This window comes from Typopeltis vanoorti, chromosome 11 (genome assembly GCF_054136105.1).
Source record: "Typopeltis vanoorti isolate ZY-2024b chromosome 11, IOZ_Tvanoo_1.0, whole genome shotgun sequence".
Taxonomy (NCBI): domain Eukaryota; kingdom Metazoa; phylum Arthropoda; class Arachnida; order Uropygi; family Thelyphonidae; genus Typopeltis; species Typopeltis vanoorti.
The window spans coordinates 119,593,976-119,616,963 of NC_143559.1; the positions used below are offsets into that span (position 1 = coordinate 119,593,976).

The 22,988-nt window shown below is 36.3% G+C and overlaps 1 protein-coding gene across 1 annotated transcript in view; it reads right to left on the bottom strand.

Annotated features, from left to right (window-relative positions):
- Window positions 1-22,988, bottom strand: part of Mybbp1A (MYB binding protein 1a) — a 226,321-nt gene that overhangs the window by 149,816 nt on the left and 53,517 nt on the right. Inside the window, exons 8-10 of the mRNA XM_090400474.1 lie at window positions 19,377-19,480; window positions 19,183-19,275; window positions 16,919-16,998 (exon numbers count right to left, since the gene is read on the bottom strand). Of these exons, the coding sequence (XP_090256600.1) occupies window positions 16,919-16,998; window positions 19,183-19,275; window positions 19,377-19,480 (277 nt within the window). The remainder of the gene's footprint in view (window positions 1-16,918; window positions 16,999-19,182; window positions 19,276-19,376; window positions 19,481-22,988) is intronic.

Genomic DNA, 22,988 nt, shown 5'->3' on the forward strand with positions numbered 1-22,988 from the left:
TGATGTCTCGATCAAAACCTCCGGAGTGGAGGCGCTGCCACCCTTCTCCAGTTCACGACACCGAGAGACCAACATCACGAGATCAGGAACCAAAAAAAGCCTCATGTCTGTAATGTCCACCTAGCGTTTTCACGTAGGCCGACGTCACAGCGTCCAGCTTTCTCCACTACGCTTCTCGGGCTCCAAACGCGACGGGAGCGGTTTGCCCCAGGCAATCGACCAAAACGTGACTGCCTGGGGCAAACCGCTCCCGTCGCATTACTGCTTCATGACCTTTGGATTTACATCCCTTTTAGAAATTTGTGCAAGTCATTCAACAACTTCTAATACTTATGGCTCTAACAAAATATTAAGTATTTACATTTCCACTGTTATTTACACAAACTAGTGAGTGGTCTTTTGTTGAAATACTAGATAAATAACTACTTGTTTTCCTTAAGTTTGAAGCATTTAACATATTTACAAAGCTGTATTATATTACCTAGAGACAAACACATGTATTTAATTTCCTTTTCATTGGGTTATGCATGTTAAACTGTGATAAGATTGGAGTTCCTAAAACCACAATCTATCACAATTTAACAATATGATCTCATGTGCACTAAAGTTGGGTGGCTCAGGAGTAACAGAGAGGTTTTAGCTTAGGTTTGTATTATAAAGGTGGACCAGACTGAGAATAATTTCTATAGATTGTAACCATTCTTCTTTCAAGCTCATCATAGCATCTAAAAACATTTACTGATTTATCCCATTTCACTGGGTGAGTGGTTGATTCTTCATCAACATGGTTAGTAGAATTAAGAACATCATTAGATGGAGTGACAGCTCTAGTTCTACCACAAGTGATGTCTCTCACATGCTCCGATATATGTAGTTCGATGGATTTTTCAGTCTGACCAAAACACGGTTCACTGTAGTTACATCAAAGTTGGTAAAATTGAACTGAGAGTAATAATTAGTAGAAATTATTTTCAGCCCAGTCCACCTTAATAATACAAAGCTAAGCTAAAACTTCTCCGTTAATCCTGAGCCACCCAACTTTAGTGTATGCAAGATTATACCCATGTGAACATGTTCAACAATACCATGTGATTCAGAATGCCTTCAAATGTCAGCGATCTATTTGTAACTTTATACTATAGCAACCGTTTGCTAGTAATGTATATTTTGTATTTTTTTTCCCTACCCACTGAAGTCTTCTAGCAAGAAGCAACTAGTTGTGCATTCAACATAATTTTTCTCTTTTGTTACTCAGAGCTTTTAGTCATTTAAGTTTTTCAATTAATATATATTTTATTATTATTTAATTTTTTTTTTTTTTTTGCCATATCAATCCCATACACAAAAGGTACAAGGACTTATAGCTAAGAATAGTGTCATGTGAAAGGTGCAGGTGAGGACTGATAAATAAATCTATTGAATTTTTTCTTGAAAATTTGGATATTCTGATGAGAAATGCTGCTTCAGAGGACAGAGGTTGATATAACATCAAGAATTTTCAAGGTTTTTAGGTGCACTACTCCAAACATGCAAACCATATTCTATGGACCAGCAGATTTAGGATTTGTACATAGCAGTTAGATGGTGAAAAAATAGTATCCAAGAACTTATAGCCAAGAACAGTGGCATGTGAAGGGTGCAGGTGAGGGTTGAAAAATAAATCTATAGAAAATTTTCTTGAAGATTTGGATATTCTGATGAGAAATGCTGTTTTAGAAGACAGAAGACAGAGGTTGATGGCATAAAAGAGGAAGGCAAAGTGGGCTTGGTGCATCTGCTGCTCGTGTTTTCACAGGCTCTGTGGAAAGTGGTGTCCAAGTAGAAAATACTGAGCTGAAACAGTGCATCTGTGAGATGGATGAAGTGGGTCATTGAGGGAAGGGATCATCTATCAGCCGAATTGCACTCATTTATATCATCAAGAATTTTCAAGGTTTTAGGTGCACTACTCCAAATATGTGAACAGTATTCTATGGACCAGCAGATTTGAGATATGTACATAGCAGCTCGATTGAAAAAGTAGTGTCTTGAGCAGAGAGAATGTCTAGTTTTTTGGAAGCTGAGGAAATTGTTATTGACAAGGTGTTTATGCCAGGAGAGGTTGGAGGTAAACATTTATCTAAGGAGAAAAATCCAATCCTGTTTAGCAATGTGTATTACCAAGGGTAAGGAGTGATATGCCACTTTGTATATCATACTAGGTGGTAGGTGTGAGAAAAAGCAAGACTGAGTTTTGACGGCATTGAAGGTGATCAGGTTATGCTCACTCTGCTGAATGACGGTAGAGATCAGTGTTTAAGGCACTGGATGCAGATGACTTTGAAGTTTGGGATGCTCACAAGTCATAATCACAAACTCTGCGGTTCCAGTTCCACATATATACCTCTTCTTAACTGAAAAGTCTGTATGTTTAGCCACCCTTCTGAGTGAAGACTGCAAAATCAACCCCCCACCCTCCTCTCAACTGGAAGCAACGCAAAGTGGCTACCTCAATTATAGAAACATCCTCTGATGTATGATCAGATACAGCATTTTCAAATTTAATGTCCCCTCCATCATATACTATTTCAGGTAATCATCTCTCGCTCTCTCTCTTAGTAACTGCATAAATTCCATTCCCTTCCCTCATGTGTCCTTTCCACCATGTTCCCATATTAATAATTAACATTAATATAAATACTATTAATTAGATTACTATAATAGCTATTCCATCTTAATAATTACCATATTATAACCAATAAAAAAATAAATAATAATTTACTCATCCTGCATTCACTGAGCTAATTTGCAGATCAAGTCCTCTACATCTTTTTTTTTTTTTTAACCTCATTAGGCCTACAATATCAACCCAACTACATATTTTTCCCTGCAAATCTCAATTTCAACACTAGATAGTCTCAAATGCTGTCTTCCTGCTGAACTTCTCTCCTTGTTAGTTACAATCTTCTATTACAGCAATAAACCTCTCCTATCCCATCTCCTTCCCTTTATCCTTTCTAAAAATACAGTATCTCTTTATCCCTATAACTATATCCTCTACCATCAACCAATTCCTAATGCCTATAACTTTTAGCCAAGTCAAATTAACCAATGCCAAACTGCTGAACTTATTTCTTTCTTTCTGGGATTAGTATACAAATACAAGAAATGCAACGTCCCATTACAACAGTTATCTTATATATTTTAATATATGTTAATATTTGTATATTAACAGTAAAAAAGTTATGCTGATGTTGGCAAGTTGATAATAGCAAAAGGATTTTGTAAAAAATGGCTGCAAAATGTTTTAATATTGTGTGCAGTTACTAAGGCACATGCAAGTGCCTATGGGATTTTTTGAGCAAAAGCCCCAGGGAGGGAGGGGGGAAACTAGTGACAGATTGTGCATTTTTACAGACATAATATAATGCTTCATAGCCATAGTTGCTTAAGCATAATTAAATAACACCAGTAGCACCTCCAGAGCCATTTTTTCTTTGGTTGCAAAGATTGCTATGCATAAATCCTGCTTACCTCTACATAGACTGACAGGTCTCACACAGAGGTAAAACTTTTTATTAAGGTTTCTTGCATTCTAGACAAGATTACAACCCAGATCTTTGCAAACAAAGAAAAAAATGGCTCTAGAGGTGTTACTGATGTTATTTAATTATGCTTAAGCAACTATGGCTACGAAGCATTATATTATGTCTGTAAAAATGCACAATCTGTCACTAGTTTGCATATTATGCAGGAATAAAAAACTGTCAGCTTCATAAAAGATGGACTAACTTGGTTTTAATTATCTCAATCCTACACACACACAGGAGGTTGTAAAACCTACAACTGAATTAGAATTTGCTCACATGTGTGGCCAAACTTCTCTGATGACAGTTAATCACAGTCGGGTCTTTCAAAAGAGCATGATTACTACTAAATGTTCTACAGAGATGGTGCTGAAAGTGAAGCTATAAACTGTCATGTCAAGGCCACAGTGCTGACATAAAAGCATATCATAAATTAAAAACAGAATAGGAAAACACAGTTTGCAACAACTTTTCATTTATTACCTTTTTGCATATTTTGCCTAATATGATTTCTTTTATGGGATATTCCCCTACATAACTGTCTTTGTATAACAAGATGTGATATTAATGTCATGAGTAGATCACACTGTTATTCTTGACTTGTTTATCCCCACATTTTACTTTATTACATCTGTCTCAATAATGGGTTACGTTAGCAACATGACACATTCAAGTATCTATGTCTGCTTATTTTAGTTTTCAATTGGGTAAATGTTAAATGATATTTTAGAACTAATTTTAAATTTCAATTTGTACAGTGCACATATCACTATATGCATGAGATGTTTAAAACACGGAGCTTTATAAATATCAGATATAAATAAAAATATTAATATTAGATATACTAAATTGTGACAACAAAGCAGTGAAAAGTAAGCAGTATATGTGCAGCTGTAATCACTTGCTAGGCAATACCTGTGCATTATACAGCTGGAGCAAGGTAATTCAAATGCAGAGTAGTGCAGTGTCATTATGAACGCCTCTCCTGTGTGTGTGTGGACTTTTACAAGCTATGCTATCAGTTCACCCTATTTCCAGGTCTAGCATATCATCTACATTATCTATTAGTATTGAAAGCTTACGTCTGGAATATATGTGGCACATAGAGACTGTTTGTCAAACAATTTAAATTTCAATCTCCATTAGTTTCACATGCATTATAGTACACTTCTTCAGGCAAGGCAAAATAAAAAACCAAATTGATGTTATACTGATTTTGTTTTGCAAAACACAAACTAATAGTATCAGCAATATAGAACATTTGAACCATACTAACAATGTTATTTCAAGATCTGCTTGTACCAGATTTTTGATGGAAAGATGAATAAACCTAAAAATCTATCATACCTCATTTCTTGTTGCATTGAATAGGATTTATCATTTCTCATGATTCTCTGAATGCTCTGAATCAGCATAGTCCATTTTATATGCTGTCCTAGTACTTTATTTATTTTTTTCATGTTGTGTCACTAGTCCTGATTTAAACTTTCTTTTTTTTTATCTGCATCCTTGATGCTTTCTGGCATGATTATCTTTGCTGACTGGCCTGACCCACATATCAAATTCTAAATGAATAACTGATCTATATACTCCTGTTTTGAGTGGTGAAAGGGGAGGGGAGAGGAAGGAGAAGTTTTCAGTGTAATATCATTTTAGTTTTTTATTTCACCTTCCTGAAGATGTATACTATAATGCATATAAAACTCAAAGATTAACACTTAAACTGTTCAACTAGTCTTCATGTGGCATATATACTGGGAAAACTTTCAATACTATCTACTACTGTTTATAGGTGCTTCATAATTAACTATGCCTCTAGGCTGATAGTATCATGAAATGCTGTTTTTTTTTGCAAAGAAAGCTCTTCATCATGAACATTGTTGCATCCTTTAAAGAAATGACACCACTGCTTACCTCTACTGTCACTCATTAAGTTAGGCCTGTAAATCTTTTTCCACCTTCATCTTTGTGTAAATGGACCACCAATTTTCTCTCAAATCAATCCCTACATGTAATGATGGATGGAATTCTCTCCTCAGATTTTCCTCAATGCCAGTGACCCTCAGGGCTCTGTCATTTCACCCACCTGATTTATATATAAACTGTTCTCATTGACTGCAAATGCTATTCAGTAGTACTACTGATGTGACAAGCCATGCAGTACTCAAACATCTGAAACTTCAAGATCTATAACAAGTGCCCTGAACACCGATCTCCACAGTATCCTTGATTGGGATGAAAACAAACTAGCCATGCTTCCAAAATGTAGTTTTGTTTGTTTTCCCATAAAAAAGGCCTCAAATCTTCTCCAATTACTTTTGATAATGCTGAGTGCAATAGTCAAGACCAATTCTCTCTTCTCAGATTGACTCTTACTCCAAACCTTCCTTGGAACAATCCCATCACTTCAATAGTATGAACAGCTTCCAAAAAACTTGGCATCCTTGCCTGGTCATCAAGATGGTATGTCTCTGCCAAACAGTTATTTACTCTGTATACATTCCAAATCCAACCAACTTTGGAATACTGCTCTTGTATGGAGTGGTGCAACTAAAACCCCCTTAAAAATTCTTGATGCTGTTCAAGTCCAATTGATAAATGACACTTCTTTCATAGACTCTTCAGCCACTTTCTCAAAGAAGATCAGTTACTGCATTATGTCTCTTCTACAGATATTTCTATGGCCAGTGTTCAGCTGAACTAGCATCCATTATGACTCCTATTTCTGCCAGATCTAAAGGAACTCAACATCCTTTTTACAGTCGAACTACATACTCACTGGACCTGCTACTCTCCCAGTCATATTTCATTCCTTCCACTTTAATTCTGTGAAACAGCCTCCTTCATGAAGCATTTCCAAAGGACTATAATCTTTAACTGTTCAAGAATATCAACTGATTACTCTATTCCTAACCCTGCCCTCACACATCATTCTACTTGCTATAGCCTATTCTGCCTTTTGTGTGTGGAATAAAGATATATCAAAGGTGAATATTCGGAATGTGTGCTAGGTGTGTGGTGCTCATCCACCGAATAGCAACATCACAAATATTATATTTTTGCATTTAACCCCGTTAAAGACTCCCCTAATTGTTTCCAGACTTCACGTTATTGTTAAAAGTAAAACCAATATACTAATGCTTCACAAAGAGGACACTTTTCGATGCATAAGCACTGCATCACATTCATGTTAATTATTATTATTATTATTATTGTTACGGGCAACCCCAAGGAGTCGACAGACTCATCGAGGGAGGCCCTAACATCATGTCAAGAACAACTATTCGACATTGACACAGTATCTATCATACCTTGCCTTGAACTCATTCACGGTCGTAGCACCCACAACAGACTCTGGAAGCTTATTCCACTCATTCACCACTCTCCAAGTAAAAAAAAACCTAGCTCTAACTTCCTTGTCAACCACGATCTTGCCCAGCTTCCATGCATGGCCCCTAGTCCTCCCACCACCAGTCATATTTTCAAAAATATCTTCTGGATCAATCTTATAGAAACCCTTCAGTAATTTGAATGTCTCAATCATATCACCCCTCCTTCGCCTATCGTCCAATCTCTGCAACCCACAAATCTTCAAACTATTCTCATAAGGTTCATTCCACAAACCTTCTATCATCTTGGTCACTCGTCTCTGGATCCTCTCCACTTCCTCCCCATCACGAAGAAACCCTGGTGCCCATAACTGGGCACAGTAGTCCAAATGGGGTCTTATCAAGGCTCGATACAGAGGAACAACAACTTGTTTGTCTTTGCATGTTAAAGTATTTTTCAGAAGCCAAGTGATTTGATGAGCTGATTTAGTCACTTTTGCAATGTGCCCCCTAAACTTCAATTCCCTATCCACCAAATATACTGTTGCTATTCTTTTCACCCCAAAGTGCATAACCTTACACTTTGCCACATTAAACTGACATCCGTTTTTCCTAGCCCAGTCCTCTAAACTATCCAAATCATCCTGTAAAATTTTGACATCCTGTGCACAACAATTGCTCTACCCATCATCAGCAAACAAGTGAACACTTCCTCTCAAATCCTTTCCTATATCATTGATGAACAAATTGAAAAGCAGTGGTCCAAGAACAGAACCCTGCGGCACACTACTAGTCACAAGCCTTCTTTTAGACTCCACTCCTGCATAAACCACTCTCTGGTATCTCTCCTTCAACCACCCTCCTATCCATCTCACCAACCCTATATCTATCCCCATCTGCTCCAGTTTACTGATTAGGGTTCCATGTGGAATCCTGTCAAAGGCCTTGGCAAGGTCCAGTAGTATCACTGTAAACCCATTACCCCTATCCAGTTCAGCCGTCACTGTGTTATAAAACGTGAGCAAGTTACTGAGGCATGACCTTCACAAAACCATGTTGTCCCCCATACAATATCCCATTTTCATCTATCCAATCCTGTATTCTTTTCTTGACTAATTTCTCTAAGATCTTGACAGTGATTCTTGATATGCTAATCAGTCGGTAATTTACAACAGCAGTCTTGGAACCACCTTTATGCAGTGGAACTATTTTCCCCTCTTTCCACCCCCTCGGGACTAACCCAGACCCGAGACTCAAATTAAACAAAATGGTCAAGGGTACTGACAATTCTTTAGCTGCTTCTAGTACGACACGAGCTGGTATACCATCCAATCCCATGGATGTATTGACATTGAGGTTATGCAATAGACTACCCACCTCCACTTCATTCACCACAATTCCCGTATAATCTACTGGTTTATTCGTTTCTGCAATGTCACCACCTGGATGATATATACTTGCAAAGTGCTCACTCAGTAACTCAACTACATCAACTGATTCAGTTCCTCCCTACCATCGGCATTCTTTAAAATCATTCTGCCATGTACATTTTTCCTTTTACTTGCTACATATCTAAAAAACTATTTAGGATTCTCTTTAGCCTGCATGGCCAATGTTCTTTCATAATCCTTTTTTGCTTTTCTTACCACACTCGTTACCCTTCTGGCCTGCGCTTTATACCGTTCATATGCCTGATGGTCACCTTTCTCCTTAAATTCCCTCCATAGTTGTTTCTTTTTTTGCAGCTCAAGCTTAATTCATCCATTTAGGGGTTAAATGGATGAATAACATTTTTCTTGATTTATTATTCGAACTCTAGGTATACAGTCAGCCATTGCTTCATGCAAACACTTCTTAACTACCTCCCATGCACTATCAACTTCTAGTCCTTGCAGTTGTACATGCCATGGCACTGAACCAATCAAACTCCTAAGCTTGTCATACTTTCCAGCCCGATAATTCCACATGTACCCTGTCTTAATTGAAAATTCCACACCTTTAGCCACCTCCCAAGTCAAGACCCTATGATCACTCTCACCAATTGGTGGCAATGTGGTCATATTTGTTACAGCCAAATCCCCAGATGTAATTACTAGGTCAAGCACTCTCTGACACCTAGTATTTTTCATTACATGCTGTCGCAGATAGTTATCCCTTAATAACTGCATAAAATCCAATTCCTTCCTCCCGTGTGTTCTCTCCTCACTCCAATCAATGCGACCATAGTTGAAATCTCCCATAATAATTACCCTCCTTCCACTCATTTCTTCTATTTGCTTGTGCATACTGTCACCACCATCTTTTCCATCACCTGGTCTACAGCAGCACCCAATTGTGTATTTAGTTCTGCTAGCCACAATCTCACACCAAATGGCCTCAAATGTGCTCTTTTCTCTATCCTGCAATTCAACTTCTATTCTCCTTGGCTGTAGCTCATCAGCTATCATCAACAATACTCCTCCCCCCCCATTTTATTCTCCCTGTCATTCCTGAACACACTATACCCATCACATTCAATCCCACTAGCTATATCATCTACAGTCAGCCATGATTCACTAATACCAATAACCTGTGGTCTGGAAGTGCCAACCATGGCTAAAAACTCTTCCTTCTTGTTCCTAATACTTCTAGCATTAGTGTACATGAATTTAAGACCCCCATTAGCCCCAATCCTACCTTGATGCCTTATATTAATATCCCACTCTGATTTGTTGTCCTTATTCGCTCAAGCATATTATATTCATTCATACATTCAACCGCCTCCCTAAAGACTGTATATCTACCCCCCCCCCCCTTAATAAATCTAGTTTCCATGAATTTGCACATCCATTACATTCAGCAACACTTTCTCAAGTCTCCTTACACCGTAACCATTCAAATGCAAGCCATCCATCTTATATAGATCCTTTCGCCCATCGAACTCACTCCACGCATCCACAAATTCCACACCACTCGTCATACATAACCCACGCATAAAGTCATTCGCAATTATGGCCCTCCTTTTAAACAAACCGTCATACCATGGCAAAAGACTAATCATTCTAACTCTCTCACTCTTTTCTTTTGCTACCTCAAACAATTCATTCAGGTGTTCTATCATTTCCATTTTATCTCCTTTCAAATCATTCGTACCTGCCACAACAATCATTTCTTTCAATCTTTCCTTTTGCTCTCTAATAGACTCAGTTACATCTTTTATGGTCGCACCAGGTTGGTACGATTTTGTCAAATCCTCTACTAGCACAGCTCGTACTAACGAGTCTCCATACAGCACTCTATCCTTCATTTTGTTCATGTTCACACTCACGCCTATTTTTCCTGTAATACTTTTTATTATTGGTTGGTTCATTCAGTCGACTTTTGCTCATACACTCTAGCTGCTGTTTTGCCCTTTATATCGCACCATTCAACAATGCGATCTCACTCATTGCATCTATCTCATCTTTTTTATTCTCTGTAAAACCATTAATACTATCATTCACACTTTCTACATTCACACTCTCACAATTCTCTGGTACAACCTCGCCGTTTCTTGTCATATCCATATTTTCTTCATTCTGAAGTTTAACAAAAATATCACACTCACGATCCGAAATACACTTCAATTCCTCATTCTCCCTACATTTTCTACACACATTCACTCCTTTATTATCATCTAACCATACTCTGACCACACTCCGCAAAGCGTACATTTCGCAGATAGTACACTGGTGTACTATCTGCGAAATGTAATGGCCCAAGTGCAAGTTCAAAATATATATACACCCCTTTGAGCTGTTTGAAAAGATGTACAGATGGCACAGCGGGTCAAGTTTTTAGCATTGTAGTAGTTTTAAACCACACAGAAGACAAGGCATGGTGCGCTCTGAGACAATAGCACCTAGAGGCTGTGATTGGTTATTATGTCAATTAATCCACTTGAATGTTGTCATTTGTCACGAGTTGCTGTTTTTGTTTTCCGAGTTTCATCTGTTTTGCATGCATGAAGTGTGAACTGACATGGCAGGCAAAGTTTCATATAAATAATATAAACAAGTTTTTAATATATAATTTTCAATAAATTTATAACTTTTTTGCTCAAATTTACAATGGGAAACAGCATTGTAGCGTACGAAGGTAAGACTCATCCTCTTCTTCCAAATTTTACACATTTGAGTAATTCAAATATACCAACCAAATATAGCAGTCTCCTTCATTACTATGTGCTTAAGGGTCAAAGCTGTATAAGTGAGACCTCCACATAGCCTTTAAAGGAATGCGGAGAACCGACCAGGGCTTCCGACCTAATGTCCAATCCTCACCTTCTCGTGGTGCACTCTGTTGGGTATCTACTTTGATACTGAATGAACGAGGATGGGCTGGCAATTTGGGATTTAGCCGACCAAATCGTATTCTTATTGGTTAAACCAAAATAAAAAATAATGGTACAACATGACAAAATTTCATGCCGGCTGGGGCGTCGCCCGGTTAAACAAGACCCCCGCTGTTTTCGCCAGGGAACCAGGGCGAACAGCGAAAAGTCAGCTACTGGAACAAATCTGAAAACAAACCCCAACTCAAAATCACCAGAGTTAAAGATCGGTACTATCAACGTAAGAAGCCTGAATGGCAAAGAAATGGAGCTAGCTGAGGAATTAGATAAGTACCAGATCGACATAATAGGGGTGACAGAAACAAAAAATATCAAAACTAGTGAGATCTTTCTGAGCAATAAATACAAAATGTTATATTCAGGCAATGACAATCAAAGAAAAGAAGGAGTAGCCATAGTATTCAACACAAAATACGAGGCTAATCTTCTTGAATGGCAATCAGTCTCAAGTAATGTGGGCAAATATGAGAATGGGAAACTGGACAATGAAACTTATTTGTGTCTATGGTCCCACAGAAGGTTCTACTAAGGTAGAAGTGGAGGAATTTTTTGACGCTTTAGAAAAAGCAACTGACACAATGAAAAAGGAAAAGCTAGTCCTTGTTGGGGATCTAAATAGCAGAGTAGGAAATTATTGTGAGACATACAAAAATGTTTTGGGAAAATTTGGAGAAAAGAGCAAAGCTAATAATAATGGCAAATATCTGTTGGATTTCTGTTCAAGACATGGACTGGTTATTACTAACACCATGTTCCAACATAAAAATGTGCACAAATTCACATGGAGAGAAGAGGCTAGGAATAAGAAAAGTCTCATTGAATATGCTATTGTTGATAGTGATGTTTTCTCCCTGTTGCAGGACACCAGAGTGTACAGAGGATTTGAAATTGGAAGTGATCACTATTTAGTCTTGAGGAGGATAAAATTGAATTTCATATTGAAAAGAATAACATGTAAGAAAGTTTTAAAGCGAATAAAAGTTGAGCAGCTCTCAGATGTGAACTGTAGACTAAAATACACAAAGATTATTGAAAAGAAAATGAAAGAGTTTGAGAACAAGAATCAAACCTTGGAGAGTCAGTGGCAAACTCTGAAGAAAACATCGATTGATTCTGCCAGAGAAGCATGTGGTGAGGTTGTGTGCAAGGATAAAAAAATCAGAACTCCCTGGTGGACACAGGAAGTTAAAGAGGCAGTGAAGGAAAAGAAGAAAGCATATCAAAAGTTCCTGGCAAATAAGTCAGCTTTTACTCTTACAGAATACAGAGACAAATGTAAGAAAGCTAAACAGTGTGTAAAACTAGCTAAACAAAAGTCATGGGAGGACTTTGGCAAGAATATAGAAAATAAATATCAAGAAGGTGGCAAAATATTCTGGAGGTCATTGAAGAAGCTTAGGAATGGAGGAAAGAGTGCTGTAAAAGGAGTTAGAGATGACAAAGGTGACATGAAAACAGGAGAAAAAGATATCCTTGAAGTATGGAGTAATTACTTTGAAAAACTGCTAAATGAAACAAGCAGTGATGACAGCACAGTGATAAAAAACACTGATCAGGTATGCAGTCAGGAATACATATCCATACTTGAAGTAGAAAAATACATCAAAGGCTTGAAATGTGGAAAGGCAGCAGGAGTAGATGATATTTGACCAGAAATGCTGAAGTATGGTGGTATAAAAGTCTTACAGTGGCTGCACTGCATAGTTCAGAAAGCCTGGACAGAGGGACGAATTCCCGATGATTGGAGTAGAGCTCTCATAGTACCCATATATAAAAAGGGAAATAAAACTGAATGTGAGAATTACAGAGGTATTTCCCTACTGAGTGTTCCTGGCAAGATCTATGCAAGTATACTTGAGAAACGGTTGAGAAGAATTGTGGAAGAAAAGCTTGGTGAAGAACAAGCTGGATTCAGGCCAAATAGAGGCTGTCAGGATCAGATCTTCACTTTACGACAAATAGTCGAGAAAGCATGGTATTTTAACAAAGATATGTATTTAAGTTTTGTCGATTTGGAAAAGGCATATGACAAGGTGCCAAGAGAGAAGCTATTCAATACGCTGCAGTTATATGGTGTCAATGGGGCATTATATCAAGCAATACTTTGTCTTTATTTGAGTTGTAAGTCAGCAGTTAGAATTGAAGGAAGTACAGGAAGATGGTTTAATGTTAAATCTGGTGTGAGACAAGGATGTACATTATCCCCTCTGTTATTCATTATCTATATGGATCACATTATGAAGGAATGTGGTATTAAACCTGATATCAAAATTGGAGATGTTAATGTCAGCTCTTTGCTTTATGCAGATGATGTTATACTTCTAAATAAATCCACTACAAGTCTGCAAGATTCTCTGACTAAATTGAATAGCTGTTGTAATAGATATGGTATGAAGGTCAGCAATAAAAAGACAAAGACAATGAAAATAGGCAGAATTATTGAAAATGTCAACTGTGTTGTGAATGGAGAACCTGTGGAACAAGTAAAACATTTCAGCTACTTAGGGACGATTTTTACTGAAGATGGTAAATTAAATATAGAAATAGACAGCAGAATCAGCAAAGCTGGTATGGTAGGAAGTCAATTGAATAAATTCACATGGAATAAGAGAGAAATATAGTCAGAACACTAAATTAGCTGTATACAAGACAGTATTCAAACCAGTTTTAACTTATGGATCTGAGAGCTGGGTCAGAAGTAAAACACTTGACCAAAGACTAGAGACCGCAGATAGGAGAGGCTTGAGAAAGATTAGAGGCGTGAACAGATGGCATCAATTTCAATATCATATTAAAAATGAGGATATTAGGAAAGAACAGACATTGTCAGCATCCAGGAATGCGTTAGCAGAGCTAATCTCAGGTGTTATTGTCACTTAAACAGAATGGGCAAGGAAAGATTAGCAAAACAAGTGTTCTTTGTCAGGTTGGCTGCAAAACGACCCAGAGGAAGTCTAAGATATAGGTGGATTGATACGGTACATAGTGCCTTAGATAATAGAAATATGAGATCTGATAATGTTGGAGTCTTGACAAGTAACAGACTGATTTGGAGGAAAATTGTAGAAAGGAAGTTAGTAATGATGTAATTTTTTCATGTAGTACTGTCATATCCTGTACACTCCTTGAGGGTACATGGCAGGAATTTGATGATGATGATGATGATGATTCATTACTATTTCTAATATACAGTATCTTAAAACAAACACATCCCCCATTCTGCAGATTTGGCAACAATTAACTGATAAATTAAAGCATCAAAATTATTCTACAATTAATTGCATTGGACCAATTAAGATGAGTGCTGATGCACTATGCACTCTTAAAAACTTCATGCATCGATAACAATATAATCATACAGTCAAACTGACAAGGATTTTGTAGCGTGGGTTGCATAAGCCACGACAGCACATCCATCCGAAATGGTCACACAACACCGCTGATATATATATATATATATATATATATATACATATATATATAAAAAAGTGCAGTGGTAAAAACACTCAACAGGCATACAGTCAGGAATATATATCCATACTTGAAGTAGAAAAAGCTATCAAAGCCTTGAAATGTGGAAAGGCAGCAAGAGTAGATGATATTCAACCAGAAATGCTAAAGTATGGTGGTATAAAAGTCTTACAGTGGCTGCACTGCATAGTTCAGAAATCCTGGACAGAGGGACGAATTCCCGATGATTAGAGTAGAGCTCTCATAGTACCCATATATAAAAATGGAAATAAAACTGAAAGTGAGAATTACAGAGGTATTTAAAGTTATTTCCCTACTGAGTGTTCCTGGTAAGATTTATGCAAGTATACTTGAGAAACGGTTGAGAAGAATTGTGGAAGACAAGCTGGATTCAGGCCAAATAGAGTCTGTCAGGATCAGATCTTCACTTTATGACAAATAGTTGAGAAAGCATGGGAATATAACAAAGATCTGTATTTAAGTTTTGTCGATCTGGAAAAGGAATATGACAAGGTGCCAAGAGAGAAACTATTCAATACCCTACAGTTATATGGTGTCGATGGGCATTATATCAAGTAATACTTAGTCTTCATTGAAATTGTAAGTCAGCAGTTAGAATTGAAGGAAGTACAGGAAGGTGGTTTAATGTTAAATCTGGTGTGAGACAAGGATGTACATTATCCCCTCTGTTATTCATTATCTATATGGATCACATTATGAAGGAAAGTCGTATATTAAACATATCAAAACTGAAGATGTTAATGTCAGCTCTTTGCTTTATGCAGACGATGTTATGATTCTAAATAAATCCGCTACAAGTCTGCAAGATTCCCTGACAAATTGAATAACTGTTGTAATAGATATGGTATGAAGGTCAGTAATAAAAAGACAAAGCCTATTTTCATTTCAATCGTTGAAAATGTCAACTGCGTTGCAAACGGAGAACTTGTGGAACAAGTAAAACATTTCAGCTACTTAGGCACGATTTTTAGTGAAGATGGTAAATTAAATATGGAAATAGACAACAGAATCAACAAAGCTGGTATGGTAGGAAGTCAATTGAATAAATTCATATGGAATAAGAGAAAAATTAGTTGCAAAACTAAATTAGCTGTATACAAGACTGTGTTCAAACCAGTTTTAACTTACGGATCTGAGAGCTGGGTCAGAAGTAAAACACTTGACCAAAGACTAGAGACTGCAGATATGAGATTCCTGAGAAAGATTAGAGACATGAACAGATGGCATCAATGGCAATATCATATTAAAAACGAGGATATTAGGAAAGAACTTGACATCGTCAGCATCCAGGAATGCGTTAGCAGAGCTAATCTCAGGTGGTATGGACACTTAAATAGAATATGCAAGGAAAGATTAGCAAAACAAGCGTTCTCTGCCAGGTTGGCAGGAAAACGACCTAGAGGAAGACCAAGATATAGGTGGATTGATACGGTACAAAGTGCCTTAGACGATAGAAATATAAGATCTGACATTGTTGGTGTCTTGACAAGTAACAGACTGATTTGGAGGAAAATTGTAGATAGGAAGTTAGTAATGATGTAAATTTTTCATGTAGTACTATCATATCCTGTACACCCCTTGAGGGTACATGGCAGGAATTTGATGATGATGATATATAAAAAAACATGTCAAATAACTCGGCAGGATTTTTATCACAGCACTCATAAATTATTTGCAGAAGACAACAAACAATAACGCAATGAAAGAAAATGGTTGACAGCCAGCTAATGAGTCACTCTATGCTACCAGACATGTGCAATTCCTCTTCCATATCTTATTCGGCAGTGAATTCTGAATGGACCTTACTGTCTCTATGTGCCTCATATTATTTTTATTGTAAATATTCACTGTTCTATTTTTATGTTATTTATACTCATTATATATTTTTCTTGTTTTTAGAAAGTATACAAGTTCTCTTCAGCTGCACTTTTCACATTACAAGCTTAGAATGTACTGTGAAATACATATGTCTGCTTCATTTGTCATGAGTACTACAACATTAATTAAAAATATTAATGAATTTTATAAACTTGAGATTAAACTGTTCAATAAAAAAAAAAAAAAAGCTCATCACAAAAGATGAACTAGAAATAATGAAAACACAACTGATGCAATGTAACTATTTATCATGAAGTGTGAAAAAAATAGAGACTACATACGGCATGAGAAATAATTTTAAAATTAGCATCTGGGCATCTGCATTTTCACAGTCCTTGGTAAACTCTACTAAGAAGTCAGCCTGCAATAGAATATTTATATATTGATCACTGCTCCAAAAAAAATTAATATTATTAATAAATCATTAAGTTATATTACTTTTCTGTTTATCAATATTGTGGTATTCCATAACTGCCATGGTTTACATATCATGCATTACAATTTAATTTAGTGAATTCTGATAACACTATCAACAATAACACAGTCCATAAGATTTGTTTTGTGTGCGTGTCTTCTCTCAATGTGAATTTGTACATATCTTTGAAGCATGGTGTTAATGATGAATAATTTATTTTCCAACATGAAATTCAGCAAGCACTTATCATTATTATTAGCTTTCTGCTTTTTACCAACTTTTTCCAAAACATTTCTGTATGCTTGGGATTCATTTCCTGCCCTGCTGTTTATATTTTCCAAAAAGGATTAGCTTTGACATTGTCTTTGTCAGCCGATTCGTTAATGACTCAAAATTCAATTCTGCTGATGTTGAGTTGGAGTTTGTCCCAGTAGCAGACTTTTTATCCTGGTTCTCTGGCAAAAAAATTGCGGTAACTTGTTTAACATGGCAATTCCTCAGATAGCATTTAATTTCGCCATGTTATACCATCATCATCATCATCTTTGTTTCTGGTTTAAGCCAGTACTAAATATAATTTGGTAGCTAAGTCAAAAATTTCCAGCCAGCCCATTCATTTATTATCCAGTGGATATCTACTAATGGAACATACCACGTGAAGGTGAGGCTTGAACATCAGGTTAAAGCTCTAGTCAGTTATCAGCATTTTTTAAAGGTTATGTGGAAGCCTTCCAGTTATGACACTACACATGAAAGGTCACAAGAACTATAACACAACAGTGCTGTGTGAGTAAGTGTTTGTCGTGAAAGAACTAATCTATTGATATGTTTCTTAAAGATGTGAAGGTTGCATTCATTAAGAAAAATAGTATGGGAAAGATGTTCCAAAAAATAGAGGTGATGGAATGAAGCAGGACAGTGTATAGGTTTGTCCAGTGGCTGCTTTAATTCTTATATGGTTAAAAGATAGTGGAAGAATGGTAGTGGCAATTCAGAGGAGCAATGCCCATGAAGGTAGCAATAGAAAAGGCCCATCGTAGAAATTGAGCACCTATGGGAAAGTGACTGAAGGGAATCTGTGAGGAAAGAGTCACCTATTAAGTGGATCGCCATCTTCTGTATATCATCAAGAATTCTTAGAGGTTTTGGGTACCACCTCATATGAGGAAAGAATATTCCAAGGTTGGTCAGAAGAGATGTAATATTTTGAACGGAAACAAACACCTGCTTAATAACATAATGTATATTATGTGAAGTAAGGGTTGGTCCAGCATTAGGTTCACTAGATATGAGCCCCTGAGGAGCTAAAATCTGCAGATAAAACACTAGTATTTGTATGATTTTGTTTCATTATGGAACAGCAATTTGTAAACATCAAATGGTGAAATCTCTCCCAAATACAAAGGTGACCCTTCATGTCTACAACCACAGGAATCTTCCTTCCACCTGGTAAGGTTGTTTATGCATTTAGTAAAAGAACATTTCAGTGCATGGTTTTTAATACAGTCTGTAGATAGATTTTATTATAATGACTTTCAAGATTTCGGCATTTGCAATAGAAATTTTAACATAGTACTGCTGTTTAGCTTTGAGACATTTTGGTAGTACATTCTAGTGAGTGGACTTGCTAAACCAGTTTGCTACAGTGAGAGAGCTGACCATGACAGAACAAAAGATGGCCAAAGAATTTTATAATTTTAAAACAGGAAAAAACAAATTATATTTACTGAAGTTTACTTATGTGTAGATTTATTTATATAAAAAAAAATCCGAGTACATTCTGGTTGGTGTGTCTGTTTTTGCAAAATGAAAGGTCAAACAGTTCCCTGATGGAGAAAATTACATAATCTCTACCCAAGACATTAAACTCAGAATTAGGTACAAAACTCTAGGAAAATCTCCTTTATTTATTAATTAATTGGATTCAAAACAAGACTATTCCATTATCAAGAAATCATCACACTCTACATGAAAGGGTCTTTTATTGAGGTCACAAAGGCACATCTGAATTTCAATTATCCAACCAACAAACTGATTTCCCATTGCAGTTGGATATTTGAGAGATTACTGTACACACAAAACAATTTCATCATTATTATTTTTTTTTAAATAAGAAAACATAAAACTTACCAGCTCAGTTGCTACAGAATTCAGAGGATGCAACCGATTAAGGATAATGTTCATGAAACAACTTGCAAACTGTGCAGACAATATACAACGCATCTGAAAAAATAAATATCACGCTGGCATTTTCAAGTCGATTCAACTTTTTTATAACAGTGTAAGCAAAAAAATACCACAGGATACAGTGTTGACATACTCACATGCTTGGTCTTTTTAAGATGTGGTAATACAAATTTAACAAGTTGAAATCCCAAATATACCTTCTCTCCTGTCTTTTCACCTTCCTTTATTTCAAATAATGGCTCTAAAATTAAAAAGAAAAGAATAATAAATTATATATACAAAGAAAAATGTGTAGTGCTCTAAAATCTTCCACAAATCATACATGACACTGATGATATCATCTACTCACAAGAGTGGAAACCACTGATTATCTCCTACGTATATTTAATCTCATCTATCTCTAACATAAGGTCTAACACAGCACATCCAAGTAACATGGATTCATATAAACCTAATTAATGTTATGACAAGGGCTTAAACAATTCATTCAAATGCTTGTGTATGACAAGTTAATGGTAAATTTTATTTACATGATGTTTCTATGGCATGTATCATGCCAAATATATATATATATATTTTTTGCAGCTAAATTTTCCTTTACTTATCATGCTTATAGGTAAATGTCAGTCATTACAAATCCCAGTTTGGTCATTTATAACTGATTTTTTTTTGTAATGTAATATGGCCAATACAAGGATAAGACATGCATTGTTTTATCTCAGGGGAATTGCAAAGTAACAAAATAAAACTGTGACACAGTAACCTAAACTTGCAGTGATTGGCAAATTTCATATCCTCTTCCTCCACAACATCTTAACGTACCCTTTATGTTTAATACTGCCATCAGTTTCTCTGTCACAGGCTGCATCTGGTGTAACATCTTCACCTAGCTGTCTTGGATTATTCATTACCACATCTATCAATCATGCTTAGAATCTTCCTTAGGGCCCTTTTTGTAATCTTGCACCCAATGATCAATTATTCAGTAAGTTAAAAAGGATTATTACAGATCATTTTTATATTTTTCCAAAATCTAGAATTTCTTTATACTAATTCTAAAAATGTAACCTAAATGTCTTTCAGTTTTGTCAATTGCCACTAGATCATATGACATCACTGTCTACAGTGTTTTGGAATCAGTCCTAATAATTTAGCTATTGAAAGTTTATTTTTCACTTGGTTAGAGTATAATAAATTTAGTTTAATCCTTTATCCAAGTGTGAGCAAACAAATTTTGCACCTGAAAGTATCTTCAGGACTGGGGCAAGGTGGTACAACACCAGGGTACTCCTTGCAAAGGTGGAGCAAGCTACCAACACTCCTATCTCAGTATCTATTATACTCTAACCAAGCGAAAAATAAACTTTCAACATCTTTCTCTAAATCCAGAGTAATTTATTAAAAAAAGGGTGGCACACCATTTGGCAACTCCTATAGGTAGAGATGACCTGCTAATGCTTCTGCCTGGTATCTCCACTTGGGCCTGGCTCCCACTGAAGAGACCTCAATAAAGGTCGAAACTAGTCTGGGTTGTGACCCTTCCCTTAATGCATAACATTAGACATATCCACAAGGAGATGTGTTTTGCATTATGGGAGATACTGAGATAGGAGTGTTGGTAGCTTGCTCCACCTTTGCAAGGAGTGTCCCGGTGTTGTACCACCTTACCCCAGTCCTGAAGATACTTTCAGGCGCAAACTTTGTTTGCTCACACTTGGATAAAGGATTAAACTAAATTTATAATAATTCAGCTAATGTGCAAGAAGCTGAGGGTTTTATTCTACTGAGTGTTTTCATGATGTATTTGAATGCTTTTACTCTAGCATTTGTATATGACTTAGAAGAAACGGATTTTTTTTTATTTTTATTTTTTTAATAATAGTGTGATTCAAGACATACTGTAAGTGTTAGATCTCAAAATATGAAAATGATTAAGTATCAGTAATAAATACATCACTGACAAAATGTTCTTTCTTCTGACAATGTTCTTCTTTCTAACAAAAAGTTCTTTCTTTATGTCTACTAGACTGATAATTATCAGTCTTGATTATAATCAAGACTATTGTGCAGATCAGTGTTCAGAGCACTTATTACTGATTATCTTGAAGCTTGAGCACTGCAAGGCTTGTCATATGAGTAGGATAAGTGGAGTGTGCTATCATCACCGAAACCATGAATGGGATTGCAGTTAACCTATCTGCTTAAACATCTGTTTTATAGATGGTAAAAATTGGTCATGGCATTAACAAAAGCTTATAAACTGACCAGGTTAGAGAAAGAAAAAGGAACATGGCTGACACCTGACTAGTTAGTTTATACAAAAATGTTTAAGCCCTAGATATGACAGCTAACCCTATGCAGAGCATCAACTGTTTTGTGGAATGAAAAAACTCAGTTTCCAGAAGGAGAAACTCTGTGACCTCTGTAGAAATCTAGCTAACTCAACCTTCAGTTGAAAAGTTTTTAAAGGATCCTTGGCATCCTAGATGAAATTTCAGTGACAATAAAAGGATATTGTCACTCATAATAAAGCTTAACGGTATAACTAACACCAAGAGGGAAAAAATGCATTTATTAAACTCACTAATATTTCGCTGGTTTTCTACCCGGCATCATCAGAGTGCAATGAAACTGTGACAGGCACACAGCACTAAACGAGGTAATCGTAGAAACAATTTAAATTGTAACTGACACCTAATTGTCCCTATGTGGCACCCTCTATGGGTCAGATAACTAAAGTTAATTCAGAGAAGTCCAGCTATTAGTTCTTAAAATTATAGTCTTCCAGATCTTTGGTAAATTAATGCAACCATACTTGTTGAGGTTGGGAGAGTGCTTCATTGCTTAGCTGATGCTGATTCTAAGAATAGCCACTCACACCCATAACGACTTTTGTGTAATAAAGAGCTTTTCTCCAATGGATCCTATGTGAAGGAGTATACAAAGCATGGTCTGCCCAATCCTGACTTGCCATATATTAATTAATTTTATGTCTTCTTATATATCCTAAAAGAAAAAGAACTAATTATTACAAATTGATTAAACATGATAGGTAAAGGGTTTAAGATATGTTCTTTCTTTCTTGTGGTTATATCAGAATTTTCCAGACTTCCCCTCCACTCATAGATGATCTTGAATGTAATTTTTATGTTCTTCAAGGTGCATGTTAACTGATCTATCAGGCTATCCAAAGTAAACTAACTTGTAAGCACAAGGAGCTTTATACACTCCCAGATGTTCAAGAGGATGTAGTCGATTTTTAGAAGAACATATAAAAGTAGGTAGTTGAATGAAAGGTTTGAAAGTTGTATGGAGATAATATTTGCAAAGAACTTTGGCTATATTTTCTGATATACCCTTAACATATGGAATGGGAATGGTTTTGCTGTGATCCTGTATATTGGGTGTAAGAGGAATGGGTTGCATGTAATATTTTATCTATTTTATATGGCTGTAGCCATTGGCTAAAAAAAGATGTTGTGAAAGTCCCTAAGCTCATTTTCAAGGGCTGTGTCATTTGAATAAATGACTAGCTCAGTAAGTAAGTTTTGAGGATATCATACTTCACAACACCTTTTTAGCCAATGGCTACAGCCCATATAAAATAGATAAAATATTACATGTGCCCTGAACTCAACACACAGGATCACAGCAAAACCATTTCCATTCCATATTAAGGGTACATCAGAAAAAATAGCCAAAAGTCCTTTGCAAATATGATCTCCATACCACTTTCAAACCTTTCATTC